This window comes from Lonchura striata, chromosome 6, assembly GCF_050655825.1.
Source record: "Lonchura striata isolate lonStrDom1 chromosome 6, ASM5065582v1, whole genome shotgun sequence".
In the NCBI taxonomy this organism is placed as follows: Eukaryota; Metazoa; Chordata; class Aves; order Passeriformes; family Estrildidae; genus Lonchura; species Lonchura striata.
Window position 1 is genome coordinate 32,857,426 of NC_140708.1, and position 24,040 is coordinate 32,881,465.

Genomic DNA, 24,040 nt, shown 5'->3' on the forward strand with positions numbered 1-24,040 from the left:
TCCTCTCCTCTCCTCTCCTCTCCTCTCCTCTCCTCTCCCGCTGTCCATGGTGATCCATTACGGATTTGGAAGTGATGCTGTTTTCTTGAAAAGCAGCAGCTAACAGATGGCATGAGAGAAACCATGGGATTCTGTTAGTTTGATTTTCAGGAGAAAACTTTGGCTGCACATGCAGCCAGGAGCCACAGGCATAATCCCAGGAAGGAGGGAGCAGTCTCAGCAGCAGCGTGCAGACACACGGCAAGAGCTCCTCCATCACATGGAGGCACTGACCTGCCGGGGAGCAAAAGCCTGTTTGTTACCATGCCTGTGTTTTGTGCCAATTAGGAGGCAGTTACACTGAAAAATGTCTCTTTGATGTAAATCTCTTCAGGTAGTGAATGTTAAACACCACGCACCGCTGGGTAGGTATATGATTTTGCAGGATTGGAGCCTGCATCCAGGAGTAATTAGCAGGACTGTGCCAATCTTCAGTCCAATGTACTGGACTGCTAGGGCTGCACAGTGGGATACCGTAATTAGCAGAGATGCAACACGCAAAATAATTGGGAGGATAAGGAAATGCCACTGAAGTTTATATAAGGGGGAAAATTTCCTTAGATCTAGACAACCTCGTGTCACCATGAAACTTTCCACTCCTCTTTGGCGGGGTGTGCCGGAGCACAGCTATTAAAAGGCGGTTAATTTCGGTTTCGCTGTGATGTGGCCGTCATTACCTGGGGAGCGAGCAGCGCCCAAGACCCTCTGCCGGGGGGACGGACGGGGATGGGATCAGGGATGGGGACGGGGATGGGATCAGGGATGGGGACAGGGACAAGGGTTAGGGATGGGGATGGAGACAAGAATTAGGAATGGGGATGGGGACAAGGGTCAGGAATGGGGACAGGGACAAGGGTCAGTGATGGGGACGGGGACAAGGGTTAGGGATGGGGATGGGGACAAGAATTAGGAATGGGGACGGAGACAAGGATTAGGAATGGGGACGGGGAAAAGGGTCAGGGATGGGGACGAGGACAAGGGTCAGCGATGGGGACGAGGACAAGGGTTAGGGATGGGGACGGGGACAAGGGTTAGGGATGGGGATGGGGACAAGGGTCAGGGATGGGGACGGGGACAAGGGTCAGGGATGGGGACGGGCACACGCCAGGGGAGCTTGCCCCGCCCCGGCGCCGCCCTGCCTCTTTCTCTTTAAGTTTTCCTTTAAGTTTCACTTTCGTTCCCGAGCGGCCGGACCCGGCACCAAGGCAAGCCCCGGGCCTTTCCCAGCCCTTCCCCTTCCCCTGCCTGCCCCGGCTCCTGCCCGGCTCCTGCCCGCTTTCCCCCGGGCTGCGCATCCCTTGCTGCGCTCCCTGCCCTGGCCGCCCCCGCTGCTCCTCGGCCCCTCCGCCCGCGGCCTGCGCGCTCGGTTCTCTTGGTGTGTGTGCGTTCGAGGTTCTCTTGGTGTGTGTGTTCGAGGTTCTCTTGGTGTGTGTGTTCGTGTGTGTGTTCGCCAAAGCCGAGGCTGGACCCGGCTGTGGGAGCTGCTCTTCCACCCGGGGAGCTCCCAAAGCTCTGGCACCCCCGCTGCCCGGCCGCTGCAGCCTGCTGGGCCCTGAGCTGCTGCTGCTGCGGCCCGGTGTCCGGGGTGGTTTTCTATGAAACGTGTGCTCTTCTCGGTGAAGGCGTGATAAATGCAAATTTAATCGGCCAAACTATGGGAAAGGGGCAGGAATCGCTGCTAATTTCCTGATGAAAATCCGGAAGCAGAGACCAGATGTTTCAGTGCATCCGGCCCCGAGTGAAGGTGCTGGCGCAGATCGTTCTGCTGTGCTTTCCCGACTGCTTAGTGACTGAATTACAGCCACCATAGGAAATACGCAGGATTCTTTGTATATGCAAATGAAAACACAGGGGCCCTTGCTTTCATCCCAACATGCTTCTTTCTAGACCATGGAAAACTGTCTGGGAATTACTTCTGTGCTGAGGACAGCTCACTTGGGCACATGGCAGGGTACTTGGGACTACCGTGTGCAGGCCAGGTGTTGGACTTTGATGACCCCAGAGGGCCCTTACAACTCAGAATATTCCGACTCTATGTTATTATTGTATTCTATGATTCTGTGATCTTCCACCATATAATTATTCTTGATTTTGCTTTAATCTGCATTTTTGGGAGTGATGTTAGACAAGTTCCTTTTGGTAACTGGCACAAGAAAATAGAGATGGCTGAACATGTGCAATGCCACAGAAATTCAGGACCAGAAATCCATAGCCACTCTTTCTTGAGAAAGCATTATACAATAAAACTGCCTAAAACCCTCACATGTATCTTCTATAAACCAGGCCATAAATAATCTGGTTCATAGAATTATCTCTAAAATGTCAGTGCTCACTGAGGGACGCTTACATTCTTGCACTTTCATTTGTAGATGTCAGAGGATCAGCATGGTGATGTCTCTGCTGGAGAGGGAGGTGATGAAGATGGCAATGATGTAGTTGATGCAAGGCCAGATAGACGCAGCAGGTTCTCACTTTTTAGAACGTAAGTTCCTATTGTACTCCTGTTTTTGTTGTTGTATCAGCTGCCATGGTACCCTTTTAATCAAAGAAACACAAAAAGTCTTGATTTGGTGTTCAGTTTGCCATGTCCACAATGTTATTGATGGTCTGGATAGAAAGGTGGTTTATGTTGTATGAATTTAATGTATCTTGTCTGTACCTTAAATCATTTCTTTGTAATATCCCCTAAAGGGAAACCTATAATGTCTCCCATAAGTTTTATTTGGCAGCTAAGAGACCACCAAGTTCATTTAGCATCAATTACAGTCCCACATCTTAAACATTGACCTTTGATGGAGCTGGGAATTGAATATGCCATTAATTATCTATTTTACTGCACTCAGCTCAGCTAATCTCCAGCATCATTGGAATCTCCTGCTGACTGTCTAAGTTACTTTAAAGCCTGGATGTGCCATCTAGGTTGTAGCACAAAGAAGCCTCCCCAAGTCTAGAGATATAACCCCTTACAGAACACATTAAAAGCCTTTAATTTTAAAGCATTGTAGTCTCACTGAAGCATAAGCTTACTTTCATTAAATCAGTGGGAAGCAAGAACTATTTACTGCTCGTCTGTACTCCTGAAAATACTGGAAAATTTGATTAGAAATGCAAAAAATGAAAAATGAACACGCAAGGTTTATAAATGCTGTTGAATATCAGCAAATGGCTACTTGACATTGGATTTATTGAGATTTTGCAGGAGAGATTTGATGCAAAGTCTAATGCATTTACAGAGAGGTTTTGAGTTTTTTTACTATTGGAAGTTTACATTAAAGTGAGCATTATAATTCAGAGAGTACATGGTTAATATACTTTTATTTTTGCTGTTTATTCTATGAGTTTAATAGGGGTAATTCATGAGAGAAGTGAAAATGTTCTACTCTTAGAAGACTTTTGATGTGCTGTTAAGCAAATCACTGTACTTTGTCTCATTTTATCATTCCTCAAACATGTTTCATTATGTGTATGTGTATTATTAATTTTAACAAGTAGACAAATGTAACATTTGTTTCTAAATCTTGTAAAATATTTTTTCAAATGTTTCTTTTCAACTTCATAAATTGTGTGTTTTGATATTTGATTTAGTCTTCTTTATAAGAGGTGATATGCTAATACTATTATTAAATTATGCAACTCAAAGTTAATAATTTCCAAAGAAAAGGCAATAATCAGCATTTCTATGACTTTTTCTATAAGAAATATTTCAAATAATTTGGCTATTCATCAGTTTGAGGCATTCATCTTTTGGGAACTCCTTGAAGATGCAATTTACAACATTTTTCTTTAGAAGTAAAAAAATTGCTCAGATTAAATATGAGGTAATTGAGAGAATTCAACTTAGATTTTGAAGAAAATACTTTTGAGAAATATAACAGAGTTTCTTGAAGAAGGTAGTGATTTTTTTAAAGAGGAATGAGGTGCTTGACAGTTAAGGTATTTATCTTTGTCCTACAGAAACTAAAAGTCTTTGGTCTGAAGGAAGATATGGGAAGAATATTAGAGGATAAAGGAAAATGGAATCTGATCTAAACTATGATTGTAATAAAGGAGAAAATTAAGAGAGAATGATCTTTGTTCCTGGCAGGGAATCTAGGGGACATCCAATGAAAAGTTCGTGTAGTAGGTTTAAATCAAGTGTTAAGCTGCAATTTTAACATAGTGCAGAATGTCACTGCAGCCAGGGGATATGCAGATGTCAAGATTTTAGGTAAATTCAGAAGAAATTAGATGTATGTGTGGAAGAAAATTCCAGATGTTAACATCTTTGGTGGGTATGTTCCTAAGTCACATCTCTGTGAGAATATATTCTGTATCCAATTTCTTTTGTTTTTTTTCTTCAGACTCATTCCTAGTCAGTACCAGGCTAGATGTATTTGAACTTGAACCAGTGTGGCTCTCTGTCTTGATTGCCAAAGCTTCATTTTGACAACATGAAGTAATGCATCTTAAATAAGGTGCCTAGAAAACTGTGGACTGAGTAGGAGTTTATTCTCTCTTTTTTTTTGTTTATTCTATCAACCTAGTCATTACTAGTTGTGCAGTACACTCAATTAAATTCTTCACTGAATTTCATGTACTATTGCTTAACATAAGTTCAATAGGAAAACAAGTAACTTGTGATGTTACATAAGCACATTAATTTTAATTGGAGAGAACAGAGCAGTGAGAAGCCAATTCAAAGCTGTGCAGCTGTTTCCAGGAGCCTCACAGCTTCAATTTGCCACTCTTTGTGACTGGAGATGTGCCTTGTCACAGCAGCAACTAGAAGTAAATTAAAATCTTATTCACTACTCAGATTCTTCTGATATCTCAACGATTTAGGGGAATTATCTTCTACATATTTCCTTCTCTTTGGAAAGGTGCTAATACTTAGTTACTGTTGGTAAGAAAAACTGTCTGGTGGGGAAAAGAGTTGGAAGAAATTTTGGATTAAATCTGCCAGTCGTGTTTGACTCCGAGTTTTTATTTAGCCACTAGATGGCATGAGGGGATTAATTTTGTGTACTGCAAAAAGAAAAAAAAAAAAGAAAAAAAAAGGGGAAAAAAAAAAAAATAGGGGCTGTGCTGCAGTTGAGCAAAAAGTTATGTTCCAGAAAGCAAAAATATCAAGACCATTCTGGCAAGGCTGCACACCAAAAAAATTATAAAAACATGTTTAAATAAAGATTCAGCTGAGAATTTTAAATTTGCATTTTATTTTTATTTTTTTTTTTTAGCTAATAGAATTTTTCCTATATGAGTTTGGGGTTTTTTACTATGCTATCTGTGTTCCTTTTACACTTTCAAGGCTTTAAATATAGTCTTGCTTCTCCACAGGATTATTTAATATCTTCATTTGGTATATTTTGTGTTTTATTAGGGACCTCCATTAGGGAGATTGATAGCAGCAAATGCATTTTAGCATCCAGAAAGCTAATGTAACATGAAATTGAATAAAATTGCACTGTGCTAGGCAGAGCTAAGATTTCTCTTGATCCTTATGAAAATTGGGTTTTTTTTGAAAAGCTGCATCCAGAAATTCCCAAGGCTTGGTAGACTTGTATTTGCACTGTCAAAAATCCTGACTGCTTGTGGGCTTCAGTGAAGAAACAGTGCAGAAGAGTTTTGTTATTATCTAGGCACCAGTTTTATCCTAATTTAATTGTATAGAACCATTTATCATCTGGTTACTTTTATCTGCTCCAGCCCTGCTGTCTTGTTTTCTAGTCAATATACTCCTTCTCATCTGGAAAGAGAAAACACAATTTAAGTATCTATTCAAAAATCTTTACAAATACTTCGTTACAAGTGGAAGTGTGTGATTCTATAGTGTCCTCAATGCAGATGCATTAAATGGATTGCAAGTAAACCCCACTAAGAAATTTCAGAGGTTTTGTGGGGCACATAGTCATCAAGAATATTTTAGCTGTTTAACACTGCAAATCCAAAATATCTGTAAGGTATTTATTTCTGTCAAGTCACCTCACTTTAAAGTTTGAGACTTTAGAGTAATTTGTAAAGCTTCCTGGAAATGCCAGTGTGCCTCTCACCTTCTGCAGTCCCATGGTTGTGATAGTTATATAGTTAAAATATCTACCAAGTTTGTAAATTAGTATTTAGATTTAAAATATTCAGGGATATATACCTTTTCATTTAATGTGTACAGTGTTTATTTGGGTTGCAGAACATCAAAGTCAGGAAGCAAAGATGTTACCAAAGGCTGTCTGCTTTAACTTCATGACCCTTGTGTCAGTACAGCCATATTTCTCAACATAAATAACCTTGTCCTTCAAAGAATAAATATTAATTTTTGAGATTCATCCTCAGCTGAACCTCAAGTCTGTAGTTGTAACAGGTGTAGAAAGTTGTCTTTCTTTCAGTTAAGCTTTTCTGTTATTCCTTTGTCTTTTGGGGGTCTATTTTCCATCCACTTTTCACAGTATCCCATTCATTCTGAATTAGAAGGGACCCACAAGGATCATCAAGTCCAACCCATAAGTGCCTGTATGGGGATTGCCAACAGCTTGTTTTTATATTGATTTGTAAGAAAGGCTGCTTTTCAGGTAGAAATTTTATGAAGAATAGCTTTATACTGATGCATATATATATATGTTTTCCAGCATTGTCCATTCTGTTACATGTTTTTCAGTGTCAGAATATTATAGACTTTTCAAAATAAATAGTGGTAAGAAAAGTACCTTTTTTTATTCTTAGATAGACTAAAAATAGCAAGCTACTTTAAAGCAAATAACAGCTGATGAATCATTCTCTGAAGTTATGTTCTGGACTGCAACTCAGATGTCTGAGCTGACCTCCTGTTTCAGCCTCATGTTTCCTTAATATCTCTAAGGAAGTCACTGCTTGCCTTAGTTTGTCCTGTAAACGGGTGATGAGTTTTCATTTTACTGTCACAGATCCAAAATCTATCACAATATAATTTTAATTTTGTTTGGAGTTTACTTGGTAACACAAGTAAAGCACAAGGTAAACAATATATAAATTCTTTATGTTCACCTGAAAGCATTAAACATACAATTTCAGAAGTAGTTTATAGTCTGGAAAAGTTCCTGCAAAGACAATTAAGATATTGTAACAAAGAACAAACAGGGATATTTCATTGTTATTACTCTTTCTTGAAGTCAGAGGTTGTTTTGGTTTGTTTTGGTTTTGTTGTTTGTTTTATTTTGTTTGTTTGGGAGGTTTGGTTGGGATTTTTTGTGTATATGTGTATGTGTGTGTGTGTGTGTGTGTGTGTGTGTGTGTGTTTGGGGTTTTTTTTGTTGTTGTTTTGTTAAAGCAATTTTTATTAAATCTGAAACTCAGCTTCTGGAGAACACAGCAGGAGTATTTAGCAATGAGTGGAAACTCATTGATTTCAGTGGCCAGTGCTTGTACTTTCCCTTGGATGCCTACTGCATGTACTTCATAGGAAAAGCCCAAGCATCTTGAAATAGTGTTTAGTCTATTTTACAAGAACTCATTGATTCACAGTCAATATTTGTTTCCAGTCTCCTTAGAGCCTTTTTAATGTGAAGTACAGCAAACACTGGGTTGTCCAGGAACTGTATCTGAAGTAATCACAATCAAGTATCCTAATTGCTTCTTAGGGTAGCAATTTCTTTCCTTCATTACAACAAACTCTGGGCTGTGTCATACAGAATTTGGAGGACAGTTACTTTGTAGTGTGACGTTTAAGCTTTCAGAGCAATCCAAACAAATTTAAGCCAAATTTATAATAAACAAAAACTGCTTGAGGGTAAATATGTAGGAAGTAGTTGTGCCGGAGCTCATCTCTAGGTCAGGGGTAGCTCCATGTGGTGGAAAAGTCTCTCCTCCAACCTGTGCTTCCAAAGAAACACTCAGTATTCTCCTGTTGTCCAGTCTCAAGGTAGTTTACTGCAAGTTATCTAAAAGATTTTCTTCTTGAGCTGTTGAGGTTTGCTCAGGCAGAGGCACACACACACCCTGACATCCTTTCTGACTCTCGACTGCTTCTTCTCTCCCTGCCCAGGGCTGCTGCTCTCTTTTATATGGTACATTAGGTGTTGAATATTTATAGATTTTCCCTAATGCCTATTACCTATATTAAATGGTGCTTTTCTACTCTAAACCAATCTGCAAGTGCCAACATCACCAAGAACATGGAGGTAAGGAAGAAGAAAGAGGGAGGACAGGGCAGGACCAAATCCCTCCATCTTAAAACTTCTGACCCCCATGTACAAAACTAAAACCCCCCTGTACAGCACTCAAAAATTATTCCCTTTAGTTTGAAACTACTTCTACTATAATATCTAAACTTTTGTGATTTCTTGTTCTTCCTGCAAGGTTGGTAAATCATTCCATGGCTCAAATCCAAAATCACAGCTGTTTCCAGCTGCCTGCCAGGGTCTCAAATGCTTCTGACCTGGACCTGGAACATCCAGAAATGTCTGAGGGACATTTCGAGTTCCAATATAGTTGTATTAGTTAAAGTATAGACAGGCTTTGCAAACTATTTATGTTAATTTGCATTATTTTGCCAGAAACATTCATTGTGTAAATATTGTAGCAATGGGGGTCAGGTTTCACCAAAAGGAAGAGGTGAAGCCTGCTGTCCCACCTCCATCTCAAAAGCTATTTTCCTGTACTCTTACACAGGAACAGAGATGGACTGAGTGATGGGAGCCTGTTTTCTGCTCGTCAGCAAAGGTAGCTCGGGCTGCATGACCTCAGCTGGCAGGGTGATGGCTCGGGGGGTTTGAATGGCCCCACAGGACAGAAGAGTCCAGCGTGAGCCATGCTGACACAGGCGAATGCTGGGGCCCGAGCTCACAGAGCATCCTGTTCTCTCTGCAATGTAACCCCGAGCATGGTGGGCTCCCAGCAGTGCCAGGCAACACCAGAGTGCTCCTGAGGGCAAGCTGAAGCTGTTTTCAGATGCAGTGTGGAGTACCATTTGATGATGAGCCAAGGTACTGTAGAATGTTACTCACCTCCTTCTTCTCTGACACCTGTTTGGGAAAATCATGAGTTTATACCCTAAAACAGTTTAGTTTAGCTAATCCTAGCTCCACTGGCATTTTGCAATTGCTAATCCTTGCCAGAGTGTTCTCTGAGCATTAGTGTTTGGAAGGCTTGCTTTGTTTTGAGTCATTTTCCAAGCAATCCATATGTACCTGTTAATTTCTCTTAGTACCTATGAAAGGTAAAAGAACCTTCATCTTTTTTTGCATATAATTGTCAGTTGCCTGTGTACATTATGCTGCCTAGAACATGATCATGCATGATTTCAGTTTCCAGAACAGCCATAGAAAGTATGGATGTGCAGGTTTTCTAGAAATGAACAGAAAGCCTTTCAGCAAGCAAAATTCTTTATTTGTAAAAAATTACCTTTTGAGTGTTTTTGGCTATTATGTTGCATACAATATTGTGAGGCCTGTGTGGCAGATAAGATGCAGCTAATTGGGAAGCTGAATCTCAATTACAAAGTGATGATTGATAGTTTAGAACAGTATTTTGCAGGCATCACACCACAAAATTGTCATATGGGTTTTAAGTGATCCCTAAAATATTAAGTGTGCAAAACTAGGGCGTTGCTACCAGTTTCTTTTCTTTTTACTTTTGTCTTTTTTTTAATTGTTGTGAAATTTGGACAATATTAGATATTTGTCTGTTGAAACTTCTCATCCAAAGTGCAGCTGGCTTAGTCCCAATGCACTTGTTCTGCTTCATTTGTATATAATAAATTAAATTGTAGTTGTGGTTTTGATTTGCATTAGTTAAGGCCATCACTAACACATACTTAAAAAAACAGGAAGGCATATTTAGATTACTATCAGAATTCAAATGACATTCACAAAGGATGCCAGAAGTTGTAGTCTGAGGCTTGTTCTTTCAAACAATGCAACTCTTTCATTATTCTCTGAGTTATCTTGGACTGAGTTTCTCAGTTTTCCAGGTTTTTAGAGAAGATTCTCTCTCGTAATTGGAGATAGATCTGAAGCTAAAATGGAACAAAAAAAGCTTCAAGAGTAGCTTAGGGTCTGAAAAATATCTTATAATGAGGTATTGAAAAGGTATTCAGTGTTTCAGTTGATGTTAAATAGTCATTCAGGCACTAGCATTGTTCTCTCTTCAGAGAAACTAATGTGAAGTAATCAAAGTAAGGAGTTTGTTTCTGGACTGAGATCCACTGTAAACCTCCATAGTAGAAGTTTACAATAAGAATATAAATAATAACTTTGCAGTAAGGATGATTTGTTTCATGTATTTTCTTTCCAGGAGGCACCTGTCAGTAAACTAACCCACACACTCTAGACATAAACATTGCACAGAGGGACAAAACGTGAATTTTAAAATTATTCTCCACTTTACTGGGCAGAATCCCAGAGTGGGTCAGGTTGGAAGGGACCACAGTGGATCACCTGGTCCAAGCTCCCTGCTGGAGCAGGATCAGCCCAGAGCACACAGCACAGGACACAGGATTGCCCCTGAGATTGGCTCAGCTGGCTGGAACATGGGGCATCAGTTTTTGTACCACGCGCCCCCTGGAAAGAAGCCACATGATCTGCAATTGCTTTATGAAATACATTTGTTTAGATTTCATTTCGTGATGGAAGAACTGAGATCAAGAAATACAGTGTTACTTCCCCAAAGTTATTCCACAGCAGAAGCACTACTCATTTTGGTTTGTTTAATACCTTTCATCAAGTTAATTGGGCAAAGCAGAGCCAGCAGATGGTCTTAATAAATATATTTTATTCTGTGTTGTACGCTCAGATGTGATATTAAGAAATTCAGGGAAATGCCAGGATTTCTTTAAATAAATTGAAGCAGTTTACTCTGCAAATTTTCTGTGAAATCTGTTACAGTACTGTTTCATATCAAGAACAAAAGTACGTTTTTAGTATTAATTGGGTTTTTTTGGATGAATGAACTCAGTCCAGTCTTGGAAAGAATTTTTTAATGATAGCTTAGGTCCTTCCCAGCTGTAGTATTATCTTGATAAGTTCAAGTAAATAATCACATTGTTTGCCTAACTCCTTTCTTTTGATACTGTTACAGCAATATTTTCTCTTCAAAATTACTGTGTTTACAATTATTTGAAGGGCCTGTGACATGAGTTTCCAGATGAACAAGAGGTACTGTCCTAGTAGGTTCATCACTCCAGGTCCATTCAAAGAAAAGGCTTTGCCTCTGTTGGCTTTCAAACTGGCTTTGTTTGGTCAGCTGATTCCAAAGATGCCCTTAAGAAGTTATGAGCTAATGGGCAGTTCAAAAAGAAGCTGAGGGCTAATTAATTCCTATGGCCCTGTTCTTGAGAACATTTACAGTCATTATTTGATTGCCTGAGCAGTTGTGTTGCTCCCAGGAGGAAGTGGAGTGTGTTTGTTGGGGGCTGTGGTGTTCCAGGAGGCACAATGGCCATTTCCCTTTATTCTACCCATTCCCAAAAATTACTTTCAAAGTTTAGACATTTCAGCAAAGCAACACATAAATAGGCAAAGGCAGTACAGACTTCATATATCATCAATAAATATGCATTTCTACTGAAATTTTGAATTTCTTTAACAGATGAAACAAGATTGTGACAGGGAACAGAAATCTAGGAACTCTGGTTTTTTGTGGGTGTATGTGTGTGTGTTATTTTGATGTTTATGTTTGCTGCTCCCAATTGCAGCTGTCAGTTTTCATGCCTTTTGTGTGAGACATCTGGGTGCTGTGGTAAGCAGTGTAGGTGAAATAATGTTTAAATGCCTTTTTGGGAACTTCTATGTGCATTTTTGTAGGATCACTTTTCTTCTCTCTGCTATAAGACTTTTCTATTGTGTGGAAAATATCCTGACTTTAATATGAGAATTGTTTTCAGTTTTCTTTTGACATATATCTGGAATATATTTTAAAATAACCTTCTAAAGACTGGTGATTTTGTTGGTGCTTATCTATCAAAGCCAGCAGTCCATTGCTAATGTTTGCTAATAGGGAAATTGAAAGTATGCAATGTTTACTTGAACTTCCTCCTGTACAGTTTGTATTGCCCCTTTTTCCTCAGGAGACTTCTGTTTCAGATATTAAGCTTTTTCTTTCAGTTTCTCTCAAGGCACATAATTTGCAAGCCTGAGTATGCACTTTCAAGTGCACTGTAATGCAGTTTTCATATTTGGTCTAGTCCTTGTGGTTTAGTCTTTAGCCCATGTAATTTATACTTTCTGATTTTTAACAGTAAATGAATATTCATTTTTATGAAAGACAATTCAAGTAGTGACACATTCTTCTTGTCCAGAAATGTTGCTGTTCTGCCAGCCTGATGCAATATTAATGAAAAAAGGCAACAGGATAATCTGTTATTTGCATGCAGTTCTAAATCTGTGTGACACTACCAAAACAGATCTGACAAAGAACAAAGAGTGGGGCTTAAGAGAACTTAAGATCTAAAAAGCTGTAGTCAGGTTTAACAAGTGTCTTTTGCTTGATAATGCCCACAGGGTTCAAGATAAAAAAAAAAACTCAAAGTGGGGAGAGTGTACAGTAATTAGAAGTGTATTAAATACAGTGAAAATAGAGGGAATAAAGGTATTAAAGCTGAATAAAAGTATTAAAGCTGGTAGCTTGATGAGAAGTTTATGTAGAAGTAAGAGATCCTAATGCATGATTATCAGAAAGCTTCAGAACTATCAATTTTGGAGCCCACATCAGGACACTAATTATTGAGGCTAAGGTAGAAACATAGAACAAAATATTGAACCTTGTTTTAGCCAATTTATAAATTCTGTTTCCTGTTCTTTTTTTTTTTAATGAATAAATTTAAATTAATCTTCAGGACACTCAGATTTACTGCACATAGCTTGGGGATGCCTTATGAATTCAAACACGATCTTATTTGCATTTTCATTGTTTTTCTGTCTGTCCTTTCAATGTTTTTAAATATAACTAAGTCCAGTCCAGGATTTTTCCCCAGGAGAACAAACAGGATTTGTGATGAGCAGTAGTCAAAAACATAGTTTATACTGTGCACACAACAATGGAAGGAAAGTGAGGGGTTTTAGGCAGAAAGTGCAACACAGCCACACAAACTGCATAAAAATAAATCAGCAATATAGGCTCTGTAAGTTTCTTATGAGGCCTTAGAACTAAAGCATTGTCCCATGCACCCCACAATAATGTAACTTAATGGGAAACTTATTCAAATTTATGAAATTTCTGTCAATGGATTACCTGAGAATGTTTGCACTGTCACTGCTCTAATCTTGCCCAGACTCAACAGAAAGGCTGAGAATGTGACAGAAACTAGAATAAAACTATTCACCAATGCCAAAAAAGCATTTGGGCTCCAGAAGGAATCCTAAGTGATGTGTTTTGCAAAGACACCATGTTTTCAAGGGCATATTTTCCTTTTAACAGTCATTTAATTGTCAAGCAGAGGAATAGATGAATACTAGATGAATAAAGACAATGCTCAAGGAAGCCTGTGTCTGCAAACGGATTCTTAGTATGTTGGTATGTCACACTAATATACGGTAGCAGCAGGAATGGAGGAAGGTGCAAGTAGAAAGGAAGTCAAAGGAGAGAAAATCACAGCTGCTAAGAGATACTGCTTTATTTTTTCTAAATGATCTTTAGGTATAGTTAAATGCTGTCAGTGATATTTTTATCCTTAAATCTTGAACCATATTGAAACACTATTTTATTCCAAGTATAAGAGAAAAGAAGGTTTGTTGTGATAGGTAGCAGTCCTTTAGATGATCAAGTCCACTACTTGTGCAAGTGAGGGATCTCCATTGACTTTGGCAGAATTTTAGCCACTCATGATGATAAAACACTTTACTACTATTTAAAAGTTCAGTAACAAAATGATAGCCAGAATAGATTACTTTAGTTTTATATTTGAAAAGTGAGAAGTTGATAATAATGATTTTCTCAGGGTTGATACTGACTGAGTCTAGACTTGATGAAATCACATTCCCAAATACGCAGTTGGCAAGCCTGAGGCCTGGATTTAGAGACATGGTGAGGGTGAAAATGTGCAAGCTATATGAGAGTGCCAGAGTGGAGTTTCAATTTTTCTGAACTTTCGACCAAAGGGAGAAAATATGACATAGATGTGCATGAAATATAATGGCAATAAAGGGGAGAATATTTCTGTGTAAGGGAAAGATCAGTGACCACTAATGGAGTGAGGAATAATGGCACAGCTGTAATTAAGACCTGAAGAAGGACCAAACACTCATGAAATTCAACTTTCTGTTTAGTCCAGGCAAGTTTGAATCTCAAAAGAGGGAAATTAAAGACACTATATGTCAGAGAAGGAGAAAGAAATCAAGCAGAGGGCTCATAGTTTAAAACATTTTCTAACAGCATATAACTAATCTGTGGAAACCTGTTTGGAAAATACAGTAATTAGAAAGCTTAGTAAGAACAGCAGTAAACATTTATATTAGCTGGTGTCCAGTTGAAAGTTCAGAAAAAAAGATTTAGGCTTTCAATCATAAGCCTGCCTGTCAGTGAGAGGAGATTTCCCTTAAGGCCTGATTATTACTTACTTATAACTTAATTAGTTATCATTACAAGGTCTGATTTACCTTATGGAATCTGAAATGTTGGGTATTATACTGTCAGTGTAGTCCAGTCAGGCAGTTCCTATATTGTGCTATGTTGGCAGAAGAACCAGAATATTCAAAAAATAATTTGTCTGGATTGCAGGTCCAGGCTAAGTAGAATCCACAGCTTTTGCTCCCTTATTCATTCAGTTTGGACTGATGCCAAAAGATTTCTGGAACTTTTTATTGTCTGCCAGTAAGGAAGTGATAGGTGTAACCACTCTGTGGTTTTTTGAGTATCCCATTAACCTGTTTAGCTTGGGATGAATCATTGGAATAAAACCACAGTGACCTGTGTAAAGGAATGGGGAAATGGGCTGCCAAAACTTGTCTGTGGTGTTTGCCATTGACTGGTACAGAGCTTCTGGCTGCTCTTGAGAATTCCAGCAGCAGGAATTACATCCCTTAAACTCACGAGTATTTCTGCATGAATGAGTGCAAACTGTTGAACTTGGGAGTGAAGTGGTTTTGGAGAAGCTGCGTGGCTGCATTGCTGTGCCACTTAACCCTTGCTGCTATTTTCAGTGGGGCTTTTTGTGGGGTAACGTGGCTGCCACTCCAGATTTCTGGGCTGGAGTTAGGTCACTGCCAGCATTTTAGAAGAGCAGACAGTGCAAACATGATACTGCTCAAAGGGTCTGTCCTTGAGTGTTGACAGCTGTTCATGGGTTGGACATAAACAGAAAAGTGTGCACAATCCCCTTGAAAATATCCTGTTGTCTCTAGCAGCCACTGTTTGAACTACTTTTTCAGGAAATCACTGGAGCCAGGTAAATCTGTAGAAACTGAAATCTGTGGGCTGAGGAAATGCCTCTTCATGGACCTGAGTGGTTATTTGTTGTTCTGAAATTTCTTTTTCTCTCTTTGGCAAAGAACTGTCTGGTAATGGAGGATGAGGGGGAATTTTAGGTTAAAATAAGAATCCAAAATCTCTTTGAAAGTCAAATATAGTACCAGCATCATGCAACTCTGACTGATTCTTTAAAAGAATTAGTTAAGAATTGGTTAAGACTTTTCTTGAGGCAAAGCATATTTAATTATTGCTTCCAGAGCCCTCAAGAAACATATGCAAGGAGAATAACCATACTTTCAGTTTGTCAGAAAAAAACCCTGTATTTCCAGACATAATCCTCAAGTAGATACGGTTCAATACCTTGTTTTTTAGTCCCTAAGGGGAAGTCTAAAAGAGGACATGATATTAAGATGGTCACATGTTAAAAGAGTATAATGGAAGTCTGCCAGGTGCAGCTCTTTAATTTGGCCCTTTATAATAGAATGTGACGGTACTCAAAGATAAGAAGCTGTTTTGAAATTGAATTGCAGTAGCATTTATACATGATGAATCATTTAAAGAAGGTTTATTATAGGCTCCAATTGATCTTGTCCTTTAGTAATAAAAAAGAGGACACTTAAAGCTAAAAGACAACCATTGTTAAATCAGGCAGGTAGGAAAATAGATTACCTAAACAACATTTAATCAATTCACAGCAATCTCATATCTACAGGTTATTATTGAAGCAAATAAAATAATAATTCTTTAGGAAGGTGTCAGGATGAGAATAATGAAAGTACTTAAATTAATTGAGGTTATAGGAAAAATCTGATGTTGGTATAACCAAACTGTATTATACAGTTCTTTCTGCTGTGAAAGTAGTTTATGTTTTCCTCTCAGACATCAGCAATAAATACTATTGGAAGCTGGATGCTGGAACAAATAAAAGAAGTGCCAATAGCTTCTTCTGCCCTTTCCTGAGCATTGTTTCTAAGTGGGCCGGCTCCAAAGCTTGCTGATAATTCTGGGATTGAATCAGACTCCTTATAGGCTCTTACTGCCTTCAGTTTTGGTTGCGAAAATCTTAACCACACCTGAAGCCACCTTCTTGGACCAAAAAGTCCACTGTACTCAACAAGTACTGCTGAGTTCCTCATGCTTGTACATCAGGTGTGCATGCTAGCTGTAATTTATTTGGTGTTAATACTTTAATTAGATTAAATCTGTGCATAATGTCTGTGCTATCCCTTGGCATCTCTTTCTAATCCTGTGTAAGACTCCAGTACACAGCAAAAAGATCAGTAGACAGTCATATAACCAGAGAAGATTTATTAATATAACTCATTAACATAATTATTGTAATAGTTTGACTTGATTTTTCTTAGGTTTTATTTGACATGAAGTTCAGGTATCAGTGATTACATTGAAATGTGCTTGGGTTTTTGCATAGGTTCTGACTGCTGCTTGGCAGACCAAATTGACACGTGGCTTGTTCACATCTGTAACCTGTATCAGTTGAAACTACCTATTTCTTAGTCTTAATCTGCACAAAATTTAGGGATGATGGGGATTTAGTAAACAAATCACACAGTTGGGTAAACTGCATATCTTCATGTTCCTGGAATAGCTGCTATGGGAAATCTGTCTGTTCTTGCATTAATTACTTACAGTAAAAGTAAAATATGTCCAGAAAGAGTTTGCAAAAGGTCACTGCCAGCCTCACTTCATGTAGGCCATTTGTTTTATCTCTGGGTCAGGATCTGTGTCCTGCTGTTGGCTGCAGTTCACTCCAGAAGTATTTCACCTCGTCAGACTCCATCCGCACACAGTAATCACTTCATGGAAATCACAAGATCTCTGTGCCTTGATCCAAATGTAAATGAAGAAAACAAATATTTGGGAAGGAAAAACATCGGGCAGGGCTGCACGAGTGGTTTGAATTACGGTAAATAGGCCATGCATGTGACTGGTCACTGACAATAATTTCATTTGGTTCACCTAGAAAAAAGAAGAATGGAGAAGAAGAGCAGCCAAAGCCCTCTCTCAGTAATCAATACCGAATTGTTACACCCACATTCCAGTATAATATGGATTACAAGAAAGTTGGCAAATGTATTATTATAAACAACAAAAATTTTGAAGACAAAACAGGTAATGTTCTTTCTTTAATGATACTCATTACAGATCATAGAATTTTAATACTTTAATTAATAAGTAATCTGTTTTTAGCACATGGAATTTTAATGAATGTTTTTATCTTTTTTGATAAACAGTTGTTCCTAAAACTTTTCCTGTTCTCTAACACTTACAATACAATGGCTCTTTTCAACATCTTTTCAGTATATGTCTCAAAGACCATGTCTCGTTGCTGTACCAATTTCAAACTAAACCTTTGTTCCAGAGTTTAAAACTGTGTTGTTAAAACTTGACCTTTGGCATCTGCGACCCATTTTATAAATTCTATGTCCCTGAGCTATGGCTATGAACTACAAAAGCTAATAGCTGTAGGTGTGCTCTGTTCACACTCCTGCATTTAACTTTCCAGACCACATGTGGTTCCAAGGTAGACAAATATTTCTGTCATCACCAGGTTTGTAGGATTTTTCCTGTACACTTGACAAACACAGTAAGTTGTTTTCCCCAGAGATTCTGTATCAGTTCCTTTTACTGGGTATAATAGGGACACTTTTCAACAAGTTTTCCATGGGGTGCTTTGTGCCTGTGTTGTACTGCATAACCAAAAGGAGATGGATCATCCTTAGAGCTCCTGTGTTGCAGGGTGCTGGGGGCACGCCAGCAATTTTCAGGGTAAGATATGTGTTAGCACTGAACATTGCCTTATTTTTAAAATCTCAATATTTGTTCTCAGTGCTGCCAGAGGATTGTTTTAGAAACATGTCACCGAGACACTGTTTAATTTTATCAATGATAAACTTAAACATTTGCCTTGGAACACGTGAATCATGTTGAGTTGTGTAATGTGCAGTCAATCATGTTCTTTGTTTTCCGGCAGGCATGGGCACACGCAACGGCACCGACAAAGATGCTGGAGACCTTGCCAAGAGTTTTAAAAACTTAGGGTTTGAGGTTGATATACACCATGACCGAAGCCGTGATGATATGGAAAAATTACTAAAGAAAGGTAAAAAATCAGAATCGTAGAATAATTTAGAGGAGAACAGACCTTTAGAAGTCACTGAATCTGCTCCCTGCTCACAGCAGGTTAAAGTAGAGCAGATTGCTTAGGCCCCACATATAAAATTTTCTGTATGGAAGGATTTATTTTCTGAATGGACTGGGCTTAATTCCCCACCTCATCCCCCAGCATCAATTCAGAAATGCACGGTGTTCTTGTCCTGTGTATTAGCTGAAGAGCCATGTCATATTAGATAAGGAGTTCAGCCTGTTGATTCCAGTGGGCTAAACTCAGACTCAGGTGAAGGATGTATCCATGTACTCATCACATTTTAAAAGATTATCCACTCCTTCTTATGCCTGACAGTAGGAGCCCAGTGTATATTTAGCCTCAGAAAAATGTGTTTGCTAAACATAATTTCCATTTTAAACATGGCTTCCTTTTGACTCAGAAGTGCTTGCCTTGTAGCTGCTGAGGAGAACCACAGTGATGCTGCCTGTTTTGCCTGTATCCTCCTAAGCCATGGGGAAGAAGGGCTCATCTATGGCACAGACGGACCCATGGCTATCAAGAGTCTGACTGCACTGTTCAGAGGAGACAAGTGTAAAAGCCTTATAGGCAAACCCAAACTGTTTTTCATTCAGGTAATAGCCCTGAGGTAAATACAGTGTCCTACTGCTGCAGCAAAAACATGCTTTGTTGGTTGTCTGTCCTAGAAAAACCCTGTAGCTTGCCTTACTGAATGTTGCTGGAAGTTTTTGAAAAAATGTGTTGAAAGAAGTATCTATGGGTAAAATTATTGTTGATTTTAAAAGATAATTTATTTACGAGATTCCCAGGTGTAAAGAATATTGCCATTGTCATTTCCTACATGTATTTTCTTAGTAATATATGGACTTCAAAGCGGAAAGATAAACTCACTTTTGTGCAGACAGAGCTAAGGACAGTACATGATTTTCAATAGGAATAATACTGTCCAGGTATCTTTCAATTAAGGTTGCCTCTACAAATTACTGCTTAAAGAAACACTTTTCCTCAGTAGCTTAAAAATTTATATTGCATTTTTAAATTAGCATGTAATTAATTGTATATCAGTTAAACTTTTAAAGACAACTGTTTCAAATAACATTAGCTGACATATCATGGGTCTAAATTATCTTTTTTACATAATACATAGTATTACTTACATAGAAGAGTTAGCAGATGTGGTTTTCCTTAGGCTTTTCTATCAATTAATCCTCATCCTCAAAGTGAAAACTGCTTTAGACTCTTCATACTACTAAAGTGATGTTTCTTCTAGGTACGCTTTTGAAATGGTTACTTTATAGACTTTAAAATTATCTTAATAGAGGCAGTCTTATATAAGCCAGTCAGACTTGTTCTTTTGCAAGAGCTGTCAGTCAAAGCTACTGATCAAGAGCTGAAAATTACCCACCTGGACACACTGTCCCAGTGTGCCCTTTAGCTAAACTCATGATTAAGAGAAAATTAAGAATCAAATAGATAAATGGAAAAGTATTAAAAACACAATATACTTGTAACAGGTGGTCAAACACTAGAACCAGTTGCCCACACTGTAGAGTTCCCACCAGTGGAGTCCATTGTCAAGAAATTGTCCAGAAATCACATTGCACATGGTATTATGTAATAATTGGATGCTGAGAATTACTCTAGACTGGTAAAATTACTCATGGTTAGAATAAACCAATGCTGACATGGCACTTGTTGACAAACAACTGAGATGCACAGCCAGCCTCAACAGCTTTGCCTCCCTCTGCTTACAGGATGTATATTTTTCAAAGGGTAAGCTAGTAACTTTATCACTGAACAATTAGATATCCCCCAGAATTGCATCTCTGCTTTTAATACATTCAAAGTACTGCTTAGAACCAAATCCATCAAAAAACTTTGATGAATACTTACTATTATACCACCTTGTTTCTGCTTACTGGAAACATTCTATTTTGTTCTGCTTTCAGGCCTGCAGAGGCTCTGAATTTGATGAAGGTATACAAACTGACTCTGGACCTGCCAATGACACCCTGGAGACAGATGCCAACCCGAGATACAAAATCCCAGTAGAAGCAGATTTTCTGTTTGCTTATTCCACGGTGCCAGGTAAGGAAAAGAGGGTCAAGATGGGGGTAGAAGCCTGAAAATTCACCATCCATCCTGACTGGATTGGAGATGGAGCCCCTGATGATACACTGTGCACTGATGGACAAAACACAAAGGCCTGGTGTGCATTGGGTGTCCCCCCCTTCTACACTGGCTGCAGAGGAAAAGGGAGACTACAGATGGCAAAGGCAGTACTGTGTCCTGGGAATCCTGCCCTTCCATTTCCTGCTGTGCTGAATGTGTGATGAAGGCAGAAAAGAAGAGGAATAGTTACAGTACAATACTTATTCTCAGAAAGAAAACCTGTGCAATTTTACTTCTTGCAGATTCCCTAATGCCAGAATGTAGAATGGTACTTAAGCAGTGTGAGGTTTGGAGAGTTAATATACATTATTCTCAGATTTAATGAAGTAGGATATGTAACACAACAGTTAAGAGCTCAGCTTTCTGTGTGTGCATTGTTAATCTTTGCCTGGAATTTTTCACACAGAAGATCAAAAATAACTCCTTGTATTTTCTTCCTCATCTTTTCCTGTTAGGTTATTACTCCTGGAGAAATCCTGGAAGAGGCTCCTGGTTTGTGCAGTCCTTGTGCTCTGTGCTAAATGAGCATGGAAAGCAGCTTGAGATCATGCAGATCCTCACTCGGGTCAACTACGTGGTGGCCACGAATTTTGAGTCCCAGTCCGACGATCCCCGCTTCAGTGAGAAGAAGCAGATTCCCTGCGTGGTCTCCATGCTCACAAAGGAACTGTACTTCTAAAAGTGCATTTTAATGCAGCCCGTGGTGGAAGGTCACGCTGTGGTTTTGGGTGGAGATGTGATTGTGGACAGGAGTAACACATTTTTAATAACAGAAATATGGCAACACTAGATTTTTATGTTGTATAAGCAGGGGTATCTGACGGATGGAGAACATGCAATATTTTAAAGAAGCTGTGGGCCAGCCTGACAGCTGTCACTAATTATTGTGTCTTGGTTTCCCTTGGTGTGGCTGTCATGATTTATGGCTGCTGAAGATGTCATGAGTCAGCTACCTGACCCATAAAGCTTTTTCCCAGAAAACAGATTGTAAATTAAGAATAAAAACAAAAAAATCTTGAGACTCCTTCTCGTTTACTACTAGCTCATGGAACCATAACCTCCTTGGAAATTTCCAAAGATCATCATATTATGGGTTTGTCCAGTAGTAAAACAGTTTGTAGCTATTTAAAAGGGTGTTTCTTAGTCTAATATATTAATTTCCTTTTAATGAACATTATTCATGAAGGCCAATGGTTGCTCTGTGCTCAATCTGGAAGTCAGTTTACTTAGTCATCATTCTAGTACAAGATGAATGTATACAAAAATCAATGTTTTTAGATTATTTACATTATTATATCAACAGTATAGAAATGTAAGAAATAGAACAATCAAAATCTTTGTAAAAGACTGGCAAATTTTACTTGGATGATACCATATTAAAGTGCCTTTGTAAAGATATTTTGCCTTGCAAATGACAATTGACTGAGAGAACAACCTGAAACAGTGGTGTTGCAGTTCTTCTGCTTGCAGAAATAAAAATGTCTGCTTGTTGATTCAAAACTTTTGAACCATCAGAAAGATAATGACAAGGCTTTAAAACATTAAAATTTTATGTTGAAAAGGTAGAATTATATGTTCCAGCAACAAATGCACATTTAGATTTAACTTCTAGTTGTGAGGAGTTTTGCCAAAACTGGAAATGCTTACTTGAATCAGAAAGCAGAAGTGCCTTCTTAGTTACTGTACGGTCTTGATTTTGTGTTTTAGAGTTATGTTCTTGATCTTTATATTTCTACTTTTTATATTCACTTTAGTTGGTAGCTAGGTAAAAAAAGTAAGTTTAATGATTTGGTTAAACTGATAAAGAATTAGTTGTTCACCCTTTTCCCAGGTAATGTACTCTGTACTCCTTGCAATCTTCTGAGAAAAATAAAGCCAAGTTACCAAATTGTTAAGTTTATTTTCTTACAAATACTGTGACATAGTGAGACATATATTTTTTTCATAAGTCAAATTTACAGTTGTTTGAATTAAATAAATGATGATTTATGGAAGTATTGAGCATGACATCAATAAAGACCTTTTTGTAAAAATTTCTTTTGTATATCTGCATGTTTGTAGTTGATTTGGTAAAGCAAAAACCAACCAAGATACATCCCAGTCCCTTTCTCTTTAAGGAATGCAGGTGGTCTCTGACATCTTTTCAGGAGGAGGTTTACAGGGTCAGGAGAAAGGTAGATTAGAAAAGTAATTTGGCATTAGGTGACTCAGGTTGGACAGGCCACATCCTCTCTTGGAGTAAACCAAAGTTAATGGAAGTATTTTATTAGAAATACCATGTTCCACCAGTGCTTAATCTTGCCCTTTCTACAGTAAATTGTACAGTGCTGTAGCAGTGCATGTGAAAGTGTTTTCCCAGTTGCTTCTGCCAAATAGCTCCATCTGAAGCTATTTTCTAGAATTAGGGATGTTCCTGGTTTACCATGGCCAGCCACCATTTCAGTATTTGTTACTTCTCTAGAGGCTCTTTCATGTCTTTATAGTTCATTAGTGTTATTTGCTTGAAGTCTAGCCTGTGTTAAAATTTCTGTGAACAATATTCCCCCACTCCAGAACAGTCTTTCCAGTTCCAATACATGAGATATAGAAAGATCAGCATAAAATACCTGAATACACTGCCAGAGAGGAAAAAAACATGTAAAGATTAACTTAGAGTAGAAGTAGAAATATAAGTAGAAAAACATCCCCTTTTGTAAGTACCAGGATCTCTGGTGATGAGCATTGCTTTAGATTGTGTCCAGAAAAAAATGTTATTTCAAAAGAAAATTGTATACTAGCAGACATGACCTCTGAGTGGTGATAATGACATAGCTGAGAGCTGTGCAGCCCATGAGCCTGAAGGAACCCACTCAGAGTGAGGAACCCTTGACCCTTTCCCTTCATCTGAATAGTGATTTAAAAGCTGCAGGGTGCTTTAGCTTTTTTCCCTGATCAAATTTATGACTATTTTCTGTTGGAAAGCAATTCCATTGCCATCTGCAGTATTAGCCAGATGGTTTAGTGTGTAAATCCACTTTCATTATTGATACACTGAATGTTTCTGGAGAGAATCACAAAAATCCACTTTTGGCCAAGACTAACTCTGAAATTACCTTGTCATGACATAGGCAGCATAAGAAATCCTGCTTCACCATTGTATGTTTAACTGAATGCTGTTTAAATCTGAAATAGATTTCAATTGATGGTACTTTTATGATCTTTAAGGGTTCTTACTGCTGCTTTATATTCCAGTCAGGGGTGGATATTATGCCTTAGAAACAGTTTAGGAAATGAAGGGACTGTTCAGAAAGCCGAACCAACAAAACCAGGCTGTCTCCAGGCTTTTTTTTTTTTTTT

The 24,040-nt window shown here is 38.5% G+C and overlaps 1 protein-coding gene across 3 annotated transcripts; it reads left to right on the top strand.

The window, feature by feature from the left end:
• The first annotated feature begins 1,128 nt into the window (after window positions 1-1,128).
• CASP7 (caspase 7) lies at window positions 1,129-22,723 on the top strand. 3 transcript variants are annotated; one of them, XM_021526023.4, is made up of 7 exons: window positions 1,129-1,244; window positions 2,409-2,521; window positions 17,369-17,517; window positions 18,380-18,508; window positions 18,971-19,146; window positions 20,482-20,620; window positions 21,160-22,723. In XM_021526023.4, exons 2-7 carry the CDS (start codon window positions 2,409-2,411, stop codon window positions 21,381-21,383), a joined length of 930 nt encoding a protein of 309 aa, XP_021381698.1. In that variant the 5' UTR covers window positions 1,129-1,244; the 3' UTR covers window positions 21,384-22,723. The 3 variants fall into 3 exon arrangements, with proteins under 3 accessions (XP_021381698.1, XP_085438931.1, XP_085438930.1); XM_085582805.1 differs by lacking the exon at window positions 1,129-1,244 and adding an exon at window positions 1,287-1,414; XM_085582804.1 differs by lacking the exons at window positions 1,129-1,244; window positions 2,409-2,521 and adding an exon at window positions 8,833-8,969.
• Window positions 22,724-24,040: the final 1,317 nt, after the last annotated feature.

Bases quoted from the DNA above. Each gene is read 5' to 3' on its own strand.
- CASP7 (XM_021526023.4), top strand. From the start codon at position 2,409: ATGTCAGAGGATCAGCATGGTGATGTCTCTGCTGGAGAGGGAGGTGAT. The intron at 18,509-18,970 runs GTAAAAAATCAG...CTTGCCTTGTAG, and splicing joins GGAAAAATTACTAAAGAAAG to CTGCTGAGGAGAACCACAGT. The intron at 20,621-21,159 runs GTAAGGAAAAGA...TTTTCCTGTTAG, and splicing joins TGCTTATTCCACGGTGCCAG to GTTATTACTCCTGGAGAAAT.